The sequence below is a fragment of the Pinus tabuliformis genome, chromosome 8 (assembly GCF_031772625.1).
Source record: "Pinus tabuliformis cultivar Carrire ecotype Pingquan chromosome 8, CPIR1, whole genome shotgun sequence".
NCBI classification, from domain to species: Eukaryota; Viridiplantae; Streptophyta; class Pinopsida; order Pinales; family Pinaceae; genus Pinus; species Pinus tabuliformis.
In genome coordinates, this window is record NC_142294.1 from 440,465,647 (window position 1) to 440,487,608 (window position 21,962).

Sequence of the window (21,962 nt, forward strand, 5' to 3'; positions counted from 1 at the left end):
TTTGAAGGAAAATCTGGGTACTTACATTTTGTGCTTTACTTTAGGCAATTACGTTTACTTTTGTGTTGAGCAATAAAAGATAAGATCATAATTCATATCTGAATGTAGTTACAATTAATTACAGTTAAGATCCATTAATTTATGCATCGTAGATAGAGTTTAGATCTGTGAGTAGTCTTTTTGTACGAATACATCAGATTTGGTATAATACTAAGTAAGATTGCATAGCACAAAAATAGATTTGTAGGTGAGTCAGACTAAGTCAAGATCCACACTCCATATCCTTTTGGATGTGGAAACCTGGTTCCAGCATCCCCCAATATCGCCTCGGGTGAGACTGTGGTCTGCGTAAGTAGGTTTTTGCCAAAAGGGACAGTGTAAAGGGTTTTGTTGGTTAGTGCAACTAACTCTAAACCTGAGTTTGAATCCCTCAAGCCAACAGTTGTGTATGACCACAACCCATTGAAATGAAATATGAGGTCATTTCCTACCAAGAGCTCATATAGTTTATCCAGATAAAGATGAGTAATTTCAACTTAAGGGAAATCCTCAACCTTTTCCACTATAAAAGGATCCAAAGTAACCTGGGCCTGAGCTACCTTACCTAAGGGCTAGGTATGTGATTGAGACAACACCACAATTTGGGGAGCCTAGTTTCGGACACATCTTTATAAGAGAAGGCTTGGGAGGACAAAGGCTTTCCCAAAGCTCCCTCACACAACCAAAGGGCCAAGAATTTTTTTACATCCATGCATATAATAAACAGACAGAGAAGAGAGATCTTCATGTTTCTTACCTTCGAAAAGAAGGTTTTGTAATCCAGAGGGTATCCCTATTTTGAGTTCCAGCGATAGCTTGAGGTTATTTACCAAATTCGTAGATCTCACCCAAAAAAAAAAAATCAAATTCCCGTAAATTGATCTGATTAATATCTAAAGAGGGCTCGGGAGATCTAATGTGGTGACAGGCTCAACCTTCTCACTAGTGACTTCCCCTACAATAATCTTCTCCAGAACCCCCAAGAAACCCTTCAAGAGAAGAGATCTTCCTGTTGTAGGGACAAAAATGGGGAAGGCACCATTTCTCATCTATTAAGGAATGAAGCATCAAGTTCGTCTTGTGCCCTACTGTGAATAACATAAACAATGACATCCTTTATTCGTTTGATGGTCTTCTCGATTGAGGCAAAGAATGCAGAACGCCTCATGGTATGAACCTGCAATGACTCCTTTCCAATCTCATCCTGTGACAACCACATAAATGAATCACACAGGTACCTCAGCATCAATGGACAACACAGAGGTGGAATGACAACCTCCAAGGATTCTTGATTCCTTCCATTTTCTCTATGTTTCATGTTCTCCATTAACGACAAAGGTTTCAACCAACCTTCTCCCGCATCAAAATTAAAAAAAGTTTACTATAGCCACATATTTCATTATCAATTAATTTTAGCATTTCTTTTTATGAATCGAAGCACTTAGTATTCATTATCAAAACAAAATGTTCACAAGTGTATATCACAATCATCCCCAAATCTCAACAATACCAAAAAAAACTAAAAACAATGATCACCCACATTTAGAAAAAAATGCTCATCTAACCTACTTTAATGACTTTAATTAATTTCATATTCACCATTTTACAAAATATGAATTTTCATATCCGTTTATTAACCACTTAAACAAATTTTAATAAAATATAAAATTTAATATTTTATTGTTATGCATCCAATTTTGACCATTATTTTTTTTTCAATATTTATGAATACATTATGAATAGAGTTATCCAATATCACATATTTCTTTTTATCGAAATGGTTAAACTAAAATTTACATGTGATACTTACCAATTAAGAAAATATTAATAGTGATAAGTTATGTTCTTATACAATTTATAATTATTAATTTTGAAAATAATCATTCATAAATTTTATATATAATTTTTTATTATAAATAAAATTACTATAATTATAATAATCATTAAAAATCTATAATAAAAATTATTTATATCAAAATAAATATAAAAAATAAAATTGGAAATACAAATCTTACACAGAGAACTACATATAAACAGAGTTAACCTTGATTTATCCAATAAATAAAAATATAAAAATCTGGAACATCATTGCATCGATATGTTATGTTAATACAATACATTAACCAACAAATAATACACTAATAAACAAAACATTACTTTATTTTCTCTTAACATACACAGGGACTACCTACCATATGACTTACATACCGTTAAAAGAATGGAAGACATCTCCCTAAAGAAAAACTTTCTTAATTTTTTTTCCCAAAAGAATGAACATCAACCTTTTATTTGGAGGATTAACGGATTAACGAAGACAAATATATTAAAAATACATGAACCTTCAATCCTCCATTGGGAGTATTAATGAAAAATGTAGATGTTATGTCCATATAACTAGGATGTAAGATTAACGGTTAAAGTGATGATTTTTTACATAATTATATTTAAATTTAAGTTATATATGTATGTATTTATGTGTGAGAAAGAATATATTAATATTAGAATATAATTAAAAGTGAATATAAATAATTAAACTTTTACTAGTTTAATTATAAAAATATATATAAATTTAATAATTAGATATAGAAAAGTATAAGATAAGTGAAAATCTAATCTTTTATATATATATATATATTGTAAATCAGTAGATGTATGTTAGATCACAAAATGACATAAGATACAAAAGGTCTGTATAACCAGACAAAACATCGAGCATCAAGCTTGATCAACCAAAATGGCTACACTTAGAGTTAGCAGGAACTAGGCCTGTGACTTAAGAACAGAGCCTATCATTGACACTAATGAGCTAAACAAATTATCCTTTCACAATTGTACCGAAACGTAGAAGAGGCTAACCACGCAGGGCTGCCTGACATAGGAAGCAAAACCATAGAGGGTCTAGGAAAGCCCATTGTACTCAAGACAGATTTAGACATTAAAAAAGAAGCCAACAAAGGATGGCTGGCGAAGAGCAGAGAGCGATGAAGCAATTACAGATCCAATTCCACGTAATCCTTACTGGTAGCACTTGGGCTGGCTACTGCATTGTCAGGTTCTGGCTTTGGAATCCTCTGGGAGTTATGGCGATTTACCATGCGGGTGTCATTGTCCTCTGCCAGAATGTCAACCACAATGTTCATCCCCTGTCGGATAGAGAGCTTAAAGAGCCTGATGAAGGCTCCCAGATTTTCAGACAACATCTTGAGTTCCTCTATTAAAGACTTCATACAGACTTCCAGTGAATCCAGCCTTGCAGAGTTCTTGGCTGAGGCGAGCGATGTGGCATAGTACGCATCTTTCATAGCTACTCCCTGCATACTAAGAGCTTTGGCAAGCATGGTTTTCATGCGCCAGACTTCACTTTGGGTTCTCACGAACTGAGTGGCTTTGGTAGTCGGAGTTCCTGGGTCTGAGATCCACTCGATCTCCTCCTCCATGGTGTGCATGTCCAGCCTCTCTTGTTCCTCATTGACCTCTGCTTCTATTTCCTCAATTTTCTTTTTCCCCTTAGCAGAGACCGAAGTTTCATAGGCCTCCCGGGCTCTTTTCAGTTCTCTGTTAGCAGAAGCATTATGACTACCTTCGTTTGTCATAGTGCTGTTGCAGGTATCAGCGGGATTCAAACAAGCTTCGGGAAACCAGACAGAGCGCATAGGGCTTAGAACCGGGAGATGGGAATGATATGTTTGAGCCCTTTGGTGGATCATCGTAATTATAATTGAGGGTTGAATGTGATGGATCACGATCTTCAGCGAAGCCTTCGTAGATCTGCGGTTTCTGACATAATTACTCCCTTTTAGATTTTCGAATGCCTTCCCATGATTCTGATCCGAAGCCACTAAGTTGCCATGCTTGTAGCTGCTGGTCATGGGCCACGTGTCCTCAGCTGTGCCTTGCATAATCTGACGTTCATTCTTCTGCGAGATTTCCCTCCCCTTCTGATGTGAGTGATGGTACCTCCCCTTACAATTCCAATTTGGGGCATAATGACCTGGGGAATGAACATTAATGGCTGTCCTCATTCGTTATTTATGAATGGTACCATGGTACTGCTTAACCCCTCCCCCCTGTTCAGAATGTCGTGCCTTGAAAGTTGTAAACACTTGGCCTGAAGCTCTTCGCATGTTACATCTTGCCAACAGGTGTCCAGGTAGGTATTTTGATGATTGACCCCATAGTTCGCTAGGCAGTCCGCTACCGCATTTGCAGTCCGTCTCACTGCCTGCACAATGACTCCGTCGAGGATTGAGAGGTGCTCTGCAATGAGCTCTGTAACTTTGGCCAGCCTCTAGTGCTTCGTAACCTTTCCAGGTCTCGATCCCTTCTGTAATTTCCTTGCTGCATTAATTGCCAGTAGTGAATCCCCTTCTACAATAGTAGCCCCTGTTCCCAAGCGAATTAGTATCCAGAGTCCCTGCTCTAATGCTGTGAATTCCGTTTCATTGTTGGTAGCCTCTCCCATAGATTGACTGAAGATATGTAGAATTTCGCCTTTGTGGTTATGAAGGACACCTCCTAGGCCCGCAGGGCCAGGGTTGCCTTGAGAGGCCCCATCAAAGTTCAGTTTGTGAAAACCTAGTTGAGGGTGTTGCCAAGAGGTTATGGAGGGGGCTTGTTGAGGCCATTGCGCAGACGAAATGGATGAAGTACTTGCAGCTATTCCAAACACCTGCATAATTTGTATGTCAGTAACAGATGGTTCAGTATCTTGTTCGGCTTTACACCTGGTAAGAGTCGTTTCCCTCATGTTTTGCAGGATATTAGCTTTAATAATCTCTATAGATCTGGCTTTGTTTTGAAAAACTCTTTTGTTCCGTTCTTTCCACACTGACCAAACTAAGAAACCAAGGGTTAATTTCCATAAAGTGTTAACTACTTGAGACTTGGAATAATTGATTCTCCAATTTGCTATGCTTTCCTATATTGAATTTATGTTCCTGTCCATGCTCTTAAAGATTGTCTCCATCCAATTCCACAGTCTGTTGGTCCATTCACATTCATTAAGGAGGTGATTCATTGATTCCTCCTCATTTTCACAGAGGGGGCAGCGTGAGGGGCCTATGAATCCTTTTTTTCGTAGGTTTTCCTAGGTGAGGGTTCTACGGTGCATCAGGAGCCACAGAAAGGTTTTTATCTTCGGCCATAGATCTGCATCCCAGACCCTGTTGTGCCAATTGACTTTTTCTTCTTGGTCCCTTTCTTCTATGTAAGATCTTGCCTCTTTTAGTGTGAAGGTTCCCCCTTCGAGCTTGCCCCATCGCAGTTGATCTGCATCCTGAGCGCTGCGGATTTTCCTTTTAGCAAGATTTGTTTGCAGAGACATCAGGTTGTTATCCATTTCTTCTGATTGAAGGGTGTCATTGAAGATCCATTGTTTCCATGGCTGGTTCGTTGTGTCAGGTCTCCAGTAATGATCCACTGTTAGCTTTCCTTGCTCTTGGTGCCTTCTTTGTATTGTGAGATAATTAGGGCATTCAAGTTTGGGCAATTGCTGCCAGGCATCCTCCCAAAAAAGAGCAGTTTGACCATTACGGACTTCCCAAAAACTATGCTCCTGTATTATGCTTCGATTGGCTCTCGCTAAGTTCCAGATTGGGGAGCCTTCTGGAGGTTCCTGGATTCTAATCAGATTTTGAGGGCTACAATTGTCCGCATACTTGGCTTTCCAATGTTTGGCCCAGGGGGTGTTCGGTTCCTTCACCCACCGCCACCATAGCTTGGCTCCACAGGCTCTGTTGATGGTGTATGGGTCTTGTAGGCCTAACCCACCTAGGAGCTTGGGTTTGCATATTTTCTCCCAAGCCACTAAGGACCATTTCTACTTGTCAGAGTTTCCCGACCAAAGGAAGGCTTTTTGGATGAGTCTTATTTTCTGAAGAACTCCTTTAGGGGCCGGGAGAGTGGAGAGCATGTACTGAGGGATGGCTTGAAGGACAACTTTAGTGAGGAAAATGAGGGCAGCAAAGTTAAGGGCTTTGTGGGTTGAATGTTGCCTCCGTTTCTCCAAATTGGATAGCATTTTCTCCCAGTGACTCTTTTGCCATGGTTTGTCAGTAAGAGGAATTCCTAGGTATCTGGAAGGAAGGTTTCGCCTCTTGTTACCGGGAAATCTAGTGTCTATGCAGAGCTGCTAGTCCCACTAAGGCTGGTAGCTATCTTAGAAACAAAAAAACTAAAACTACTTTCGTTTTCCTTTATGAGAAGTAGATAAGAGGGGAACAAAGGAGACAAACCTCTGTCTTGCGCTTGGTTCCTTGCTTGATTCCTCTCCCTTCTGATAGATCTTTACCACTTTCTTCCTCGTCTACCCAGCTTCAAAGAGCACCTGTGGAATCAAAGCAGCATAACACTATCCAAGAATAGAGATCTACTATCACAAACAATATAGGACCAGATATATATTGACCACACAAATGCATATATCATCAATCATACAAGAATGTGGAGGAAAAGTGCGCTACATCCCACCTAAATGCACACGGGAGGTGCGATGCATACTGAAGAGCCCTTCTATGGGGTGCGATGGGCGAGAGTGGACAAATAGCAGAGTCAATTTGCGAGGTGGAGGATCATGGAATCTTCCAGAAACTTCTCCTATGACACTTGCCTCTCTGCATTCACCCAGGGATGAGTAAGAGATCATCAATCTCCAAGTGGAATCAAGAACTATCAGAGAGAGGACACTAATCAAATCTCAGAAGCTGACTCCTCCTGGTGGCATCTGGCCTGCCACTTCTGCATGAGTATCTGTTCTGTGTTCATTGCTTCCTAGTTGATATCCCCCTAGAGCCACTCCTTATGAATCTGTTCTAACTGTTCCTCCAGTAGCTTCTTATCTTTGAATATGTTGCCGAAGGCCTCTTGGTTCCAGGACTTTAACCTGGTTTTGATATGTTTGAATTTGGCTTGGAGTTTGTACATCTTGGTTCCCCTAATTTCTAGCGGCTCATTCCACCATTGTTTTATTTTTGAGATGAACTCTGGATGGCTGAGCCAAAACTTCTCAAATCTAAAGGGTTTGTTCCTCAGGGTGCCAAGGATGGTCGCATTCATAGTTATAGGCTAGTGATCAAAACCTCCATTTGGTAGAATATCCAAATCCACTGTGATCCCTTTAAGAAGAATGTTTTTCTGCTACTAAGAATCTATCAAGTCTAGAGGTAATTTTCCTATCACCACCCCTTTTGTTGTTCCAGGTATATGCGCCGCTCTTGGGGATGATGTCTACAAGCTTCACTGTTTTCATAAAATTATTGAAAGCTTTTGCATCCCGATTGAGCATCCTGATGCCTCCTTTCTTTTCTGTGAGCGAAGTGATCATATTAAAATCTCCTCCATAAATTGTTTTTTCTAGGGGATATCTATGCTGCAGGTTGGAGAGACTTCTAAGCATTGTCAAATTTTCCTCTAGTTTCTGAGGGTTGTACACATTAGTGCAGAGATAAGTGTTTGAATTTCCAATGATTTGGATTTCTATGGAAATGGATGATCTATATGCCTCTGCAGAAATAAGATGTAGGACCTGAGGATTCCAGAGAGTGGCTAAGCCACCCTCCATTCCAATCCTTTCCACCTCTATGCATTCCATTCTTTTGCCAACTTTTTTACTTATAACTTTCATTATCTGGCTAGAACATTTTGTTTCTTGCAAAAAGATCATATCAGGTTGTTCATTTATGACTTTTTTCCTTAATAATCGCTGTTTCTTTTGGCTGTTCAGCCCTCTAGCATTCCATGAAAGTATTTTCATAATTGACAGATTTTTTAGGAGGTAAGTGTGAAAGCCTCAAGGGCTTTCATCTTACCTGAGTTAAGGAGCATTTGACCGAGCTCTTGGAGTGCCTCATTGTTTGTCCTTCTGCCTCGTTTTTTCCTGTGCTTGGGATTGGTGGTGGTTTGATGTAGTCCTTGAGCTTTTACCCCCAGTCCTTTTGTTGCTCCAAAGCTTCTTTTCTGCATATCCATTTCTGCTTTTTGTCTTGCTAGGAATAATGAGTTTACTCTATTCACCTCCTCCTCAGGTATGTGTTTTATGCCTTTCTTCTTCCATTGCTCTACCTAGGTATGGATCTATTGGGTTTCAGTCATGTCCTCCCAAATCACTCGTGCTCATCAGGTGGATGGATTGGAGATTTATGAGACATTCCTTGCGTGAAAAGACCATTTAGGGATGGTATTTGACTATTAGCTATGTGTGAGCCGGGAAACGACAGCTGGTCTACGAGCTTGACCACTCTGCCTTCATGCGGAAAACACATTACTCTAAAGAGTGAGGAGACAATGGATCCCATGCTATAAATATAGTCGCGTCCAAGGAGTAGATTATAATCTAGAGGTCCTCGGACTACCATTACGTTCATGTAAACGATTTTCCTTCTCAACGTTATGGGCACATTGGGAAGGATCCCTAACGGTCGACTGGTTCCTTTGTCGAAGCTTGTCAGATTTCTCATCTCAAGCAGAAGCGATGGCAAACCAAGCTCTTCCCAAGCAATTGAGGAAAGGATACTCACAGAAGCCCCTTCATCTATGATGGTACTGGCCATGACCATTCTGTATATTTGAGCAATGATTCGAAATGGTACACTACCCGGTAAACGGGGTCTGCCTAGTAGATTCCAATCGAAGGAAACAACTAGGTTGCTTGGAGGTGGGACTGAATAGACGGCTGGATATGACTCTGACGAACTTCCTTCCTGTGGTAAAGGAACAGGTAGACTGCCCCCATGTTCATCGGAGTCTGTGTTTACGAAGAGACTTTGGACAGTGTCGTTCTTGTTCTCTCCGGTGACTGTATCATCTGAAGATGGACCTTTTGAAGGCAAGACCAGGTCAATTGCCACCTCGACCTTTTGACTTTCGTCTGGTGTGAATTCAGATGGTTTATCTTCAATGATAGACGCTTCGATCGACCACAATGGCGTGTCAGTCGAATTTTCAACTAGTGATGGACTTGGCAAGAGTTTCTTATATCCAGGAGGAAGCCGTAACGGTGAAACTGGATGGTCATCCAAAAATCTTTTAGCCTCGTCTAGGAAGGGACAACGGTGGACAGCATGATCACCTTCACACAGTTTACAAGGAAATTTACTTTTCCTTTTCTGTCCCGATGTTCCGCTTTCACTAGTTGACGGTGTACTTTCAACATGATCATCAAAGGTTGTTGACACCGGATTGTGCAAACGAGGAGACCAGTCCCTTAAGATCCGAGGGATGTAGGGACAATCTCGATGATAGTGATCTCCTTTACAAATGACACATGGAGATTTAGGCTTTGACAGTGCAGTGTGTGGATTTTCACTAGATGATGCCTGGTTGCCCCTTTTCGCCTTTGGCTCCTTCTTCTTCTCTTTCTTCTCCTTCTTAGTTAATTGATTTTTGGCTTTACTAGCTTCACCAAGCGAAGAGGAAGGAGGAGAGGGAGAATCGGACAAAGTAGAAGGTTGGGGGGTAGCTTTGGTATCATCTAGTTGCTTACTTGATTGCTCAGGAATCACGGTGTTCTGAACGACAGAGGTCGAGAAGAGCCATACGGGCAGGCCGATTGTCAATCCTGGAAGCGACAATGTGGCCATATGGGGTGCACCAACATCTCCCCAAGAGGAGAAAGGACTAGGATTTCCTCCAAGGGGAAATCCTTGGTTGGTAGACTCCATTTTCTCAACCTAAGACCAACGTAGGAAAGGTGATGTTTATTCCGATTAAAATAAATTTTAGACACTTTGACACAACTTGTTTTTTCAATTTTTAAGAGTCGAGAAAAAACAAAAGATGACTCTAGTCGCCTTCGATTTTTAATGAGCTTGAAGTGACAAGTGCTCAGATGGACCTTTTCCTTTAAGGAGTCTGAAAAGGAACGAAAGAGACTACTCTGGAAATATAGATAGAGGGATTACCAAACCAATCGCAAAATTGCAGAATACTTTTTACGGTATGGCAGTCAATCTTCCCGAATGTTGTGTTCAGTGCATTGCGATCGATAGGGCGGCAGACACGGCTTCCTATGGATAAAGGATGTAACCTATTATGGTTTCCAAATATATACTCGACGGTACGTGGGAGCACAAGTCCGTACTGGCACTTGTCATCTCAAAGTGGAGGAATCATGTTACACAACAATTTGTCACCGTTTGTCACCGTCCCTATTACCCCTCACCCGCACACTGGAGGACTCATTCCGGGACCTGTGAGAAGTGACATGACCTGAAACCACTTGCATCATATTCCTCTAAGTATGAGCTTCATGTGCCCTGAAGACATCTCCTGCAAAATACCCATGAAAACAACTCTTTTTGCATTAGTGCGGGTCCACAGTCCACTGCCCGCGCCAATGAGGGAAATCCTCTAAAGAGGGCGCGCCATTGGCGCTCTGTCTCAGAGTTGCACTCGTGCCAACCGAATTGAGTAAAGTTTTTAACCAACAAGCTTCCGAAGGTTCTCTTCAACCCATTCTCCAACTGAATCTATGTTGAGCTAGGATGGTTTGGCTTCGAATCTCCATAGAAGGGAAAGTGGTTTGCCACCTTTCATGGAAGTTTCCAAGTGATAAAGCCAATCCCATGAATAATGTGGTTGATCCTATCTCTTTCCTCTCTATCTATAAAAGCTTGCCTCTATGCCTTGAGCAAGCTAGTGACAGCAGTTCTAGCCAGCAATTCCAGTATAGTGATAGAGAGTTTGAAGCTGCAAGAGCCTTCTTTGCACCCATAAGGCCAAATCTAAGTAAGGAGATTCTTGTTACCCAAAGAGAGAGAGGCTTGTTCCTCATCCCAACAAGCTTTGCAAGACTTGTGTAGCTGACTACCCAGCCAAAGGAGAGTTTGACGTCAGAACAATGGTTGTATTCTTCTTTGTTGTTTATTAATAATAGATGACTATCATTATGGTTCCACTCTCATTATCTTATGTTTGATGTTGAGTTATATCTTTTCTGACTAATATATAATTGCATCTACTAGATTTTATGCCTGTATTTGTGTTGTTCTTTGCATGTGCAGGTGTCCAATCATGGAGATCGTGGGGATCATGACCGACCGAGGCAAAGGAACGAGGGCAAGATCTCTCCTACGAACACTAGCGTTGGAATCCAAGTAGGTTCTCACCCTCCATTTTTTATTTGCAATTAGGAACTTGCGTGATAGCATTGTGTGATTGTTGCTAGACCCGGTCTGGGCTAGTAGGGATCGTCTCTGTCCACAGAGAGGATTTACCTCCACAACAAATCACCCAACCAGCAATGAAAACAACAGTTACCAGGCTTTACGACGCCGGAATACGTCTCTAGCCTAGAATTCTAAATGTTGTGCGTTAGGTTCCAAAGCATTTTTAGATTCATTAAATTTATTTTACAGTTGATCTTGTTTAAGAAATTTGCCTTTCAATTTCACCGCGTGATGTAGATATACAATTCCTAAAATGCAATCTAAGATGATAAACAATCGTTTAATCTTCTTTTTGCAATGAAAATCCTAGCTACTAAAGAAAGAGAGATGATATTCTTTCAACATAGAGCAGAGAGCACACATTATATGCACTGTCCTAAATCAAACCAACAAACAGTCTAAATGCAAATGCACATGCATGTATTTGTTTTCAGCCTTCTTAATGTGTGAATGATAAAAAGAAAGCTAAGCGCAAATATGAATTATTTTTCAAAGCGACATTACTAACAAGCTTCTTTTCAAGACAAAATGAAGACAATGACGACACTTTGCGATTTGGAATGGAAAACTTGCTTTCGACACTTGAAAAACTACTAATTCAAATCAAATACAAGAGTAACAGTGTAATCGACTATCAAGAACAATCAGATTCTCTTTTATGACTGAAAACGACACTTGTGACACTTCCAAATCAAGAAACGACAGTTCAATTACGCTACTTCTTTGTAAAAGAGAACTGAAAATGGCTCACAATACATAAAAACATTTACAGTTCTTTGCACAATGGAGGCGGAATAATGGCAAGGAAGGGGGTTTCCACAGAGGTATACTGACTACAGATAGCAAAACTCCTGAATAGAGCTGAAAAGAGTGAAGAAAAACCAAATTTTGGAGGCAAAATTAGCCTTCTCTGACCAGCGCACCTGTTACACAGGGATTCCAATATGCATCCCACCTACAGCACACGGGAAGTGCGATGCATACTGATATCCTTGAAGAGAGGGTGCGATGGTACAGTGCGAGACTTTTGATCCAGTTCTTGATCACAGTTTGCAGCACAGTCCAGGGATTTATGCCGAGCAAGTGATAATCAGTAAATAAATCACAGGGGTAGATCTAAGGAGGTTACTAGATCCACCATAAGGGCAATTAGAGATTTTGTAAATCGATTGTTCAGTTCATAAACAAAACCCGGAGATAGACTAAAGAAGCATTGATCTACTTTTCACTTGCACAGCAAATGCAATTCGAAGGCTAGTTGGCTTGACTTCAGGCTCCGTCTGTAAGTTTATAAAACAAACAAATATAGACAAACAAAAAATCTATTTTTTCCCCAGCGGAGTCGCCATTTTGTTACCGGGAAATCTAGTGTCTATGCAGAGCTGCTAGTCCCACTAAGACTGGTAGCTATCTTAGAAACAAAAAAACTAAAACTACTTTCGTTTTCCTTTATGAGAAGTAGATAAGAGGGGAACAAAGGAGACCAATCTCTGTCTTGCGCTTGGTTCCTTGCTTGATTCCTCTCCCTTCTGATAGATCTTTGCCACTCACTTCCTCGTCTACCCAGCTTCAAAGAGCACCTGTGGAACCAAAGCAGCATAACACTATCCAAGAATAGAGATCTACTATCACAAACAATATAAGACCAGATATATATTGACCACACAAATGCATATATCATCAATCATACAAGAATGTGGAGGAAAACTTGAATAGCTTTATTAATATCAAGAATAGCAGAGGATTACAACCAATTGTTCTAACCCAACATCATCCTCTAAGCAAGAAAGCCCTTCTTCACCTCATGAAAAGCTTAGATCACCCAACACTATGATGTTACACCAAGAAACTAGCAGCACTTCCTTGCAAGATACAAAATTCCAGCCCCTGGATCTCTGGGATGAGGGATCCATATATAGATGATTGTAGGGAGGTGAGTCAGCTTTTGAGATTTGATTAGTGTCCTCTCTCTGATAGTTCTTGATTCCACTTGGAGATTGATGATCTCTTACTCATCCCTAGGCGAATGCATAGAGGCAAGTGTCACAGGAGAAGTTTCTGGAAGATTCCATGATCCTCCACCTCGCAAATTGACTCTGCCATTTGTCCACTCTCGCCCATCGCACCCCATAGAAGGGCTTTTCAGTATGCATCGCACCTCCCGTGTGCATTTAGGTGGGATGCAGCGCACTTTGACCATGGAGCAGGTGAGATGGTCCAGCTTTGACCAGTTCTGAGTAGTTTTTCATGGAGAACTTCTGGGAGATGATGTAATCAGCTGACCTTGTTCTTTTAGGGGATGGAACAACACTTTTAGGGACTTAGGAGTCCTTGGTTTATGGACATGTTTGATTGGGGTTGTAGTGCCCAAAAATGTCTATAACACCTCTTGAACCTGAGGATTCTGGAAATATTTTTTTGAATTGCGAGGTGAGTGTTGAAAAAGAAAATGGAGGATTTAGTGAGATTTAGGTCCATACCTAAGGCTTTGCTGAAACACTTGAGAATGGCTTTGGAAGCCTTGAGCCTCTCGAATTGTGGGGGTGCCATGAAGCATAGTATCATCAACAAACTGCTGGTGGGTGGTAGCAGGGTAGGAGGGCAAGGGTTGGAGGCCCTGAATTAAGTTTGCCTCTTTTGCACTTTTGATAATACGACTTAGACCTTCCATTAATATAACAAACAGAAAGGGGGATAAGGGATCCCCTTGACGAATACCTCTGGTGGGAGCGAACAGGGTTGTGGGAGCTCCGTTTACCAGGATGGAGAATCTGGTAGACTTGATTAGGGCTAGAATCCATTTTATCCAGCGCTCAGCAAAACCAAGGGCCTCCAGTATGGCCTCCAAGTAACTCCAGCTGACTTTATCATAGGCTTTTGAAAGGTCCAGCTGCATGAGCATGCCAGCTTTTTTTCGAGATTGAAGAGTATGAATCATCTCTTGAGCTAGCAGTATATTATCCATTATTTGTCGTCCCTCCACATAGCCTGATTGCTCTTCCAATATTATCCCAGGAAGAATTGGCTTCAGCCTGTTGGCTATGACTTTAGAGATAATCTTGTAAAGAACATTGCACAATGCAATCGGGTGAAACTTCGAGGGTGTGTTTGCTTCCTCCTCTTTTGGTATAAGGGTTATGAAGGTTGAGTTGAGGGATTTGAGGATGGACGAGGATTGCTAGGAATCTTCCACCACCTCCCAAACTTCCACATTGACTATCTCCCAACAGGATTTATAAAAATCGATGGTAAAGCCATCCAGTCCTGGAGCCTTTCCATTGGGCATATCTTGTATTACTTATTCCACCTCTTCCATGGTGATCGGGTGATTCAAAGATTTATTTTGATCTTCTGTTATTAGCCTGGGAATGGAGGTCATTATATCTCTTATAGCTTCCTCTCTGTTGATGTCCGGCTCCAAAGCGATCTGGCTGAAGTGATTTATGAGGAGGGCTGAGATGTCCTGATGGGTTTGTAAAGAGGTACCCTGTTCATTCTTCATCTTGATGATTTTATTTGCACATCTATGATCAATGGCCGAGCGATGGAAGAATTTTGTATTCTTCTCTCCTTCTTTGAGCCATTGGATTCGGGATTTTTGCTTCCACAAGGTTTCCTCCTGGTGGCATCTGGCCTGCCACTTCTGCATGAGTATCTGTTCTGTGTTCATTGCTTCCTGGTTGATATCCCCCTGGAGCCACTCCTTATGAATCTGTTCTAACTGTTCCTCCAGTAGCTTCTTATCTTTGAATATGTTGCCGAAGACCTCTTGGTTCCAGGACTTTAACCTGGTTTTGATATGTTTGAGTTTGGCTTGGAGTTTGTACATCTTGGTTCCCCTAGTTTCTAGCGGCTCATTCCACCATTGTTTTATTTTTGAGATGAACTCCGGATGGCTGAGCCAAAACTTCTCAAATCTGAAGGGTTTGTTCCTCGGGGTGCCGAGGATGGCCGCGTTCATAGTTATAGGCCAGTGATCAGAACCTCCACTTGGTAGAATATCCGAATCCACTGTGATCCCTTCAAGAAGAATGTTTTCTGTTACTAAGAATCTATCAAGTCTAGAGGCAATTTGCCTATCGCCACCCCTTTTGTTGTTCCAGGTATATGCGCCGCTCTTGGGGATGATGTCTACAAGCTTCGCTGTTTTGATAAATTTATTGAAAGCTTCTGCATCCCGATTGAGCATCCTGATGCCTCCTTTCTTTTCTGTGAGCGAAGTGATCATATTAAAATCTCCTCCATAAATCGTTTTTTCTAGGGGATATCTATGCTGCAGGTTGGAGAGACTTCTAAGCATTGTCAGTTTTTCCTCTAGTTTCTGAGGGTTGTACACATTAGTGCAGAGATAAGTGTCTGAATTTCCAATGATTTGGATTTCTATGGAAATGGACGATCTAGATGCCTCTGCAGAAATAAGATGTAGGACCTGAGGATTCCAGAGAGTGGCTAAGCCACCCTCCATTCCAATCCTTTCCACCTCTATGCATTCCATTCTTTTGCCAACTTTTTTACTTATAACTTTCATTATCTGGCTAGAACATTTTGTTTCTTGCAAAAAGATCATATCAGGTTGTTCATTTATGACTTTTTTCCTTAATAATCGCTGTTTCTTTTGGCTGTTCAGCCCTCTAGCATTCCATGAAAGTATTTTCATAATTGACAGATTTTTTAGGAGGTAAGTGTGAAAGCCTCAAGGGCTTTCATCTTACCTGAGTTAAGGAGCATTTGACCGAGCTCTTGGAGTGCCTCATTGTTTGTCCTTCTGCCTCGTTTTTTCCAGTGCTTTGGATTGGTGGTGGTTTGATGTAGTCCTTGAGCTTTTACCCCCAGTCCTTTTGTTGCTCCAAAGCTTCTTTTCTGCATATCCATTTCTGCTTTTTGTCTTGCTAGGAATAATGAGTTTACTCTATTCACCTCCTCCTCAGGTATGTGTTCTATGCCTTTCTTCTTCCATTGCTCTACCATGTTCAATAGATCCATACCTCCTGACCTCCTGGGAAGTCCCGGTTACCGGGTGCAAGCCCCGGAAGTGATGATTGATGCTATGTGATTCGTTCTCCACATTTCACTAGTTTCAATCCCACTTCTTCACCCCTGTGAGCATCACCTGATGCAATGAGTGCTAAGTGAACTATTCAAAAATCATGAGAAATTAGTCAGTTACGACTACCTCTCATGGAAATGGTCATACGTTTGAATGACTTACTTAACGCAATTGAATCCCAAAAAATGATATCTAATATAATGCACTACGTAAATCCCCCATACTTAAATTCAAAAAGAGTCAAGGGATCTCTTCTTGAATGGTTCATGAGGCACAATACTTGCTAAGGTTTTGCAAATGGGGTAGCAAGCTAAGTGGGCTTGATTGTGGGGAAAAACTCCACAGTTAAGCGCGCTTGAGCTAGAGGAGTTCTGGGATGGGTGACCTCCTGGGAAGTCCTGGTTACCGGGTGCAAGCCCCGGAAGTGATGATTGATGCTATGTGATTCGTTCTCCACATTTCACTAGTTTCAATCCCACTTCTTCACCCCTGTGAGCATCACCCGATGCAATGAGTGCTAAGTGAACTATTCAAAAATCATGAGAAATTAGTCAGTTACGACTACCTCTCATGGAAATGGTCATACGTTTGAATGACTTACTTAACGCAGTTGAATTCCAAAAAATGATATCTAATATAATGCACTGCGTAAATCCCCCATACTTAAATTCAAAAAGAGTCAAGAGATCTCTTCTTGAATGGTTCATGAGGCACAATACTTGCTAAGGTTTTGCAAATGGGGTAGCAAGCTAAGTGGGCTTGATTGTGGGGAAAAACTCCACAGTTAAGCGCGCTTGAGCCAGAGGAGTTCTGGGATGGGTGACCTCCTGGGAAGTCCTGGTTACCGGGTGCAAGCCCCTGAAGTGATGATTGATGCTATGTGATTCGTTCTCCACATTTCACTAGTTTCAATCCCACTTCTTCACCCCTGTGAGCATCACCCGATGCAATGAGTGCTAAGTGAACTATTCAAAAATCATGAGAAATTAGTCAGTTACGACTACCTCTCATGGAAATGGTCATACGTTTGAATGACTTACTTAACGCAGTTGAATCCCAAAAAATGATATCTAATAATTTGAACCTTAAAATATTTGATTCATCTAAATTTAATATTGATCTTTTATACTAAACTAATAATAATAAATATTTAAAAGTTATGTGTGTGAGAAAGTGTAGAGTGATTAAAATGATAAAAAATCATGTAAACGAGTTAAGCTTAAATTTTAAAACTATTAAATCTTTGTTATTGTATAGGATAAAGTTTTTTGACTTCCAATTTTTTTTAATAATATATATTATATACCATCTATTGTGGTATATTTATTAACTTCAATTTTTTTTGAAGCACCACTTTTTTAGAATATAAGATTTAAAGAAATGTTTGCATCTCAAGTGATTTGATTTTTCTTGATTTTGGATAAATAATAAAATGTTGTGGAAATACAATTTTTCATCGCATTGCAATTTTTCATTATTTAAATTGTATTTTGTAATACAAAATAGAATTTAATGCATTGAAAATCCCGTTATGCACTTAGTATAGACTACACAACCTAAATTTCCATCAAAATTTACCAAAAATTACACCTAACTTAGAATAGTTAGATCAAAATGTTTTAGCCATCAAAATGTTTATATATATATATATACATATATATATTTCATGGAAATATTTTACACAACATTAACATTGGAATATTTATTTATGGCTCACCTTGTAATTTGAAGGGTAATCTAATTATGAATTGAAATGTAACAATAAATATTGAAATATTTTACCTATGGGTCACATTGAATTTTTTTTGTTATTAGTATTTTTTTAATGCCATATAATTAAATGAATGATACATCTTCCTCTTACTAAAAAGTAATTTAAATTAGTTAGAATATTTTATTTAAGACCTACATGGAAATATTTTTGAAAATAAAAGAATTATGCATTTTCCTCATGCTTAAAATTAAAATATAAGTTTTTCTCTTTTCAACATTATCTTTCTCTATATAAAATTAGTATAAAATTATATTATTTAAAATGAAAATACATTTTTTTAAAATGAAATCGTTAATATTTTATAATACTTTTAATTAACTCAAATAAACACATAAATTTGAAATTGTTAATATTTTATAATACTTTTAATTAATTCTTATTAAATATGTATATTTATTTTTATTTTTAATCATAATATATCTTATTTTTATTTAAATTTAATATGCATATTTATTTTTGTTTATAATCATAATCCATATTTATTTTTATTTTTAATCATAATCCATATTATTTTTATTTAATAATAAACCAAATGATAGTATATTATTTATTTTAATATTTTAATTAATTAGGAGTATAAAGTGTAACTGATATGGTGTGAATAAAAATAAAAGTTTTATTTTTATTTTAAAAGAAATATATATCAATTTTAATGGATAGAGAAGGAATAAGAAATTTCACATACTTCTTATATTAAATTATAAAATATATTTTTAACATAATTAATTAATAAAAAAATAAAACTAGTTTTATACTTTTCCAATTTAATCCACAACTAAAAATATAATAAATTTTTAATATTTCCCTTTTTTAACTTTTATCAACAAAACATTTTATCGTGAATGGTATTATTAAACATTACTTTGTGAGATTATTTCCGGGAAAATATGTATATAATTTTCTACACCATTGAGAGTAGTTGAAATTTGCTGAAGTCTGTGAACCCAATTCTATACATCATTTAATCTCTCTTTCTAAGACCTTTTTTGAGTTTTCTTAATGCTTATTGTTGGAGGGACTCTGAGTACTTAGGAAGGTGTTTGAAGGTTTCAGGTTTATGTTTATTGTTAATTTTTCAGTTTTTTTTTGGGGAAAAAGTAAAGTTTTATAGTTAATAATGTAAAAAAATTATTTTTTTAAAAATGAATTTACCAAAATTTTATAGTATAAAATTATTTTATTTTAAAATTTTTTAATATTATATATAGTCTAATATAAAATAATTAGAAATCTAAATATTTTTATAAGATTATTATCAAACATTTTAAAATTTGGATATTAGGGACTAATAAAATTTACCAAAATTACTAAAATTTAAGATAAACTTCCATCCGTAAAATTTTCCCAATTTAATAAGTAACAATTATCATTATCTTGCTTCTTTGCAATGAGTATTTACATTTATCCAGTTTAAATTCATTTTAGCAAAAGAGATTTTACATTCACTATTATAGAAGAGGGAGTTTTTATTTATTTATTTATTATGATACATAATATGTTTTAATAAAAACAATTATACAAAATTATCAAATTAATAAATATTACTAATTTTATAAGATAATAATCTTTTTAAGAAATATATTATATTTTAATAAAATATATTTATACAAAATTAATGAAGAAAGTGTTTTTTAAAATAAAATTATAAAATATAAAAGAGAATTAGAATTTTTTTTCAATTAGAAAGCTTCGAATATTAAATTATAACATTTTTATAGTTTAAAGTATAATATGAAATAAGTTATTATTTTGGGATTCAACCGCATTAAGTAAGTCATTCATGTATGACCATTTCCATGAGAGGCAGTCGTAACTAAGTAATTTCTTGTGATTGTTAAGTAAGTCATTCATGTATGACCATTTCCATGAGAGGTAGTCGTAACTAAGTAATTTCTCGTGATTTTTGAATAGTTCACTTAGCACTCATTGCATTGGGTGATGCTCATAAGAGTGAAGAAGTAGCATTGAAACTAATGAAATGAATTACATAACTTCAATCAATAAAGAAGTTTTTAAAATTATATTAATAAGTTGATCTATCAAATTATTTTAAATTTTATTTTTTAATTATAAGTGAAACTATATTTATTTTTAAGCCAAACTATGATTTATTTATTTGAATTATATTTTTTAACAAAACTATGATTTATTTATTTGACTTATATTTTTAAATATGTGAATAAATTTAATAAATTAAAAAAAATTCTCGAAAACTTAAATTTTGTAGAACTCAAGCTTATAATTACAATATATTTTTAACAAGTTTCAACAAACTTAAAAAAACCAAAATTACACTAAGACTCCTTGACTTTAACTTGAGAACTTTCCAAAAATGTTTTTCATTCACAGTGGATTGACGATGATGAGTTTTTTTTTTGTTCGCGTGTATTAAATATTTTTAGTTTTATAAGATTTAAAAAAGATAAAAATATAAAAGAGAATTTGAAATATTTTTCTCTCAGGAAATTTTAAATATTAAATTATAATATTTTTAAATTATAAAATATCATATGTTATTAGTTAAACCATTGTAGTTGGTTTAAAATGTCTACAAAAAATTTTGATTGTCTAATTAATTTAGAAAATCAATCCATATTATGATATAAATTTTTGAAATTGATATTAAAATTCGGTTTATTTAATTATGTTAAATTTTGTTTTTAGTTAAAATCTAGCCATTTGATTTTAATAAAGTTGTAATATTTTTTTTTATTGATGATGGTGATGGTTAACATTCACTTAGACCAAACTTTGGTTTATCAGACCTAAAGAAATGAATTATATAGTTTGATTTAGGATTTTATTCTTATGTTCAAAAAGCTTGGAGAGAAGCCTCCAGAGCTCACTATAATTTTGACATCGTAAAAGGCTAGGAAAGTCAGTATTGCAACAAAGATTATGAAACTGAGATCTAATGTGGTTGTAGGCGGGGCACTCTAAGAGGAAGTGATTTTCATCCTTGATGTTCATATTTTCACAGAGATGGCAAATCCTCTCCATCCATGGTGTTTTAGGAATTGCCCAATGACCTGTTTCACTATGGAGCTCATGAGAGTTCATTCTAATCTTGCCTATATTAATTTTCTTCTTTGAGTTAGTTAAAACAGAGAGATACTTTTTGATCTTCTAGAGTGGGGTTGATGACCTCCTTATAATATCTTAATTTTCTTTCAGTTGCTAAATCTTTCTCACACCACATTTTTCTTTGAACTTAGAAGTAACAATATTTTTAATGTTATTAATGTTTTGCAATGCAATATTCTCATCGATCTCCCAATGGTTTAACCAGGCCCTCATGTCTTTCTACCAACCTCGTTTGAGTCTTAGGTGGTTTTGGCTGGAATTTAAAGCTAGCTAAGGAAGTTTATGGTCTCCTATGTTAGGGCCTTTATACCAACCTCGTTTGAGCCTTAGGTGGTTTTGGATGGAATTAAAAGCTAGCTCAGGAAGTCTATGGTCTCCTATGTTATTGAGTTTGTGCTTGTACAACATAAGCCTAGTCATAGCTAGGCTCTCGATAGGGGAAAGACCCACTTGAGAATAGCATAAGGTGTATTGCTTTTAATTTTGAGGTTATATGTTATAAAACACTTCTGGATTTGCTCAATTTTTCTCCAGGATTCTCTAGAAATGCTACAACCCCAAACCTCACATCCATATAAGATAATATGAGTGACTAAAGTTTCAAAGAGGAACTTCTTTCTATCCCACATTACGAGGTTTGTCGTTTTACAATTATTTTCAAGACCAAAATAGGCTTTCCACCCCCATTAATCCTTTTCATAATGCTATAGCTCCAGTTGAGCTTCTGATGAATATCAATTCCTAGGTACTTGTAAGAAGTCACTTCCTCCAAGTTACTATTGTCATACGTAAAATTAGAGTAAGTGTCATTCTTGGATTTGATAATCATAACTTTTGTTTTGTCAGTTCATAACAG

The 21,962-nt window shown here is 37.4% G+C and overlaps 2 protein-coding genes across 2 annotated transcripts; both read right to left on the reverse strand.

Moving 5' to 3' along the window:
- Nucleotides 1-13,659: 13,659 nt before the first annotated feature.
- On the reverse strand, nucleotides 13,660-14,166 carry LOC149235949 (secreted RxLR effector protein 78-like). The gene has a single exon (XM_089368723.1). The coding sequence runs from the start codon at nucleotides 14,164-14,166 to the stop codon at nucleotides 13,660-13,662; it is 507 nt and encodes a 168-aa protein (XP_089224849.1).
- Nucleotides 14,167-14,499: 333 nt separating this feature from the next.
- On the reverse strand, nucleotides 14,500-15,390 carry LOC149235950 (uncharacterized). The gene has a single exon (XM_089368724.1). The coding sequence runs from the start codon at nucleotides 15,388-15,390 to the stop codon at nucleotides 14,500-14,502; it is 891 nt and encodes a 296-aa protein (XP_089224850.1).
- Between the last annotated feature and the right edge of the window lie 6,572 nt (nucleotides 15,391-21,962).

Excerpts from the sequence above, each read along its gene's own strand:
- LOC149235949 (XM_089368723.1), bottom strand. The coding sequence starts at position 14,166 with ATGGATAATATACTGCTAGCTCAAGAGATGATTCATACTCTTCAATCT.
- LOC149235950 (XM_089368724.1), bottom strand. The coding sequence starts at position 15,390 with ATGCTCAATCGGGATGCAGAAGCTTTCAATAAATTTATCAAAACAGCG.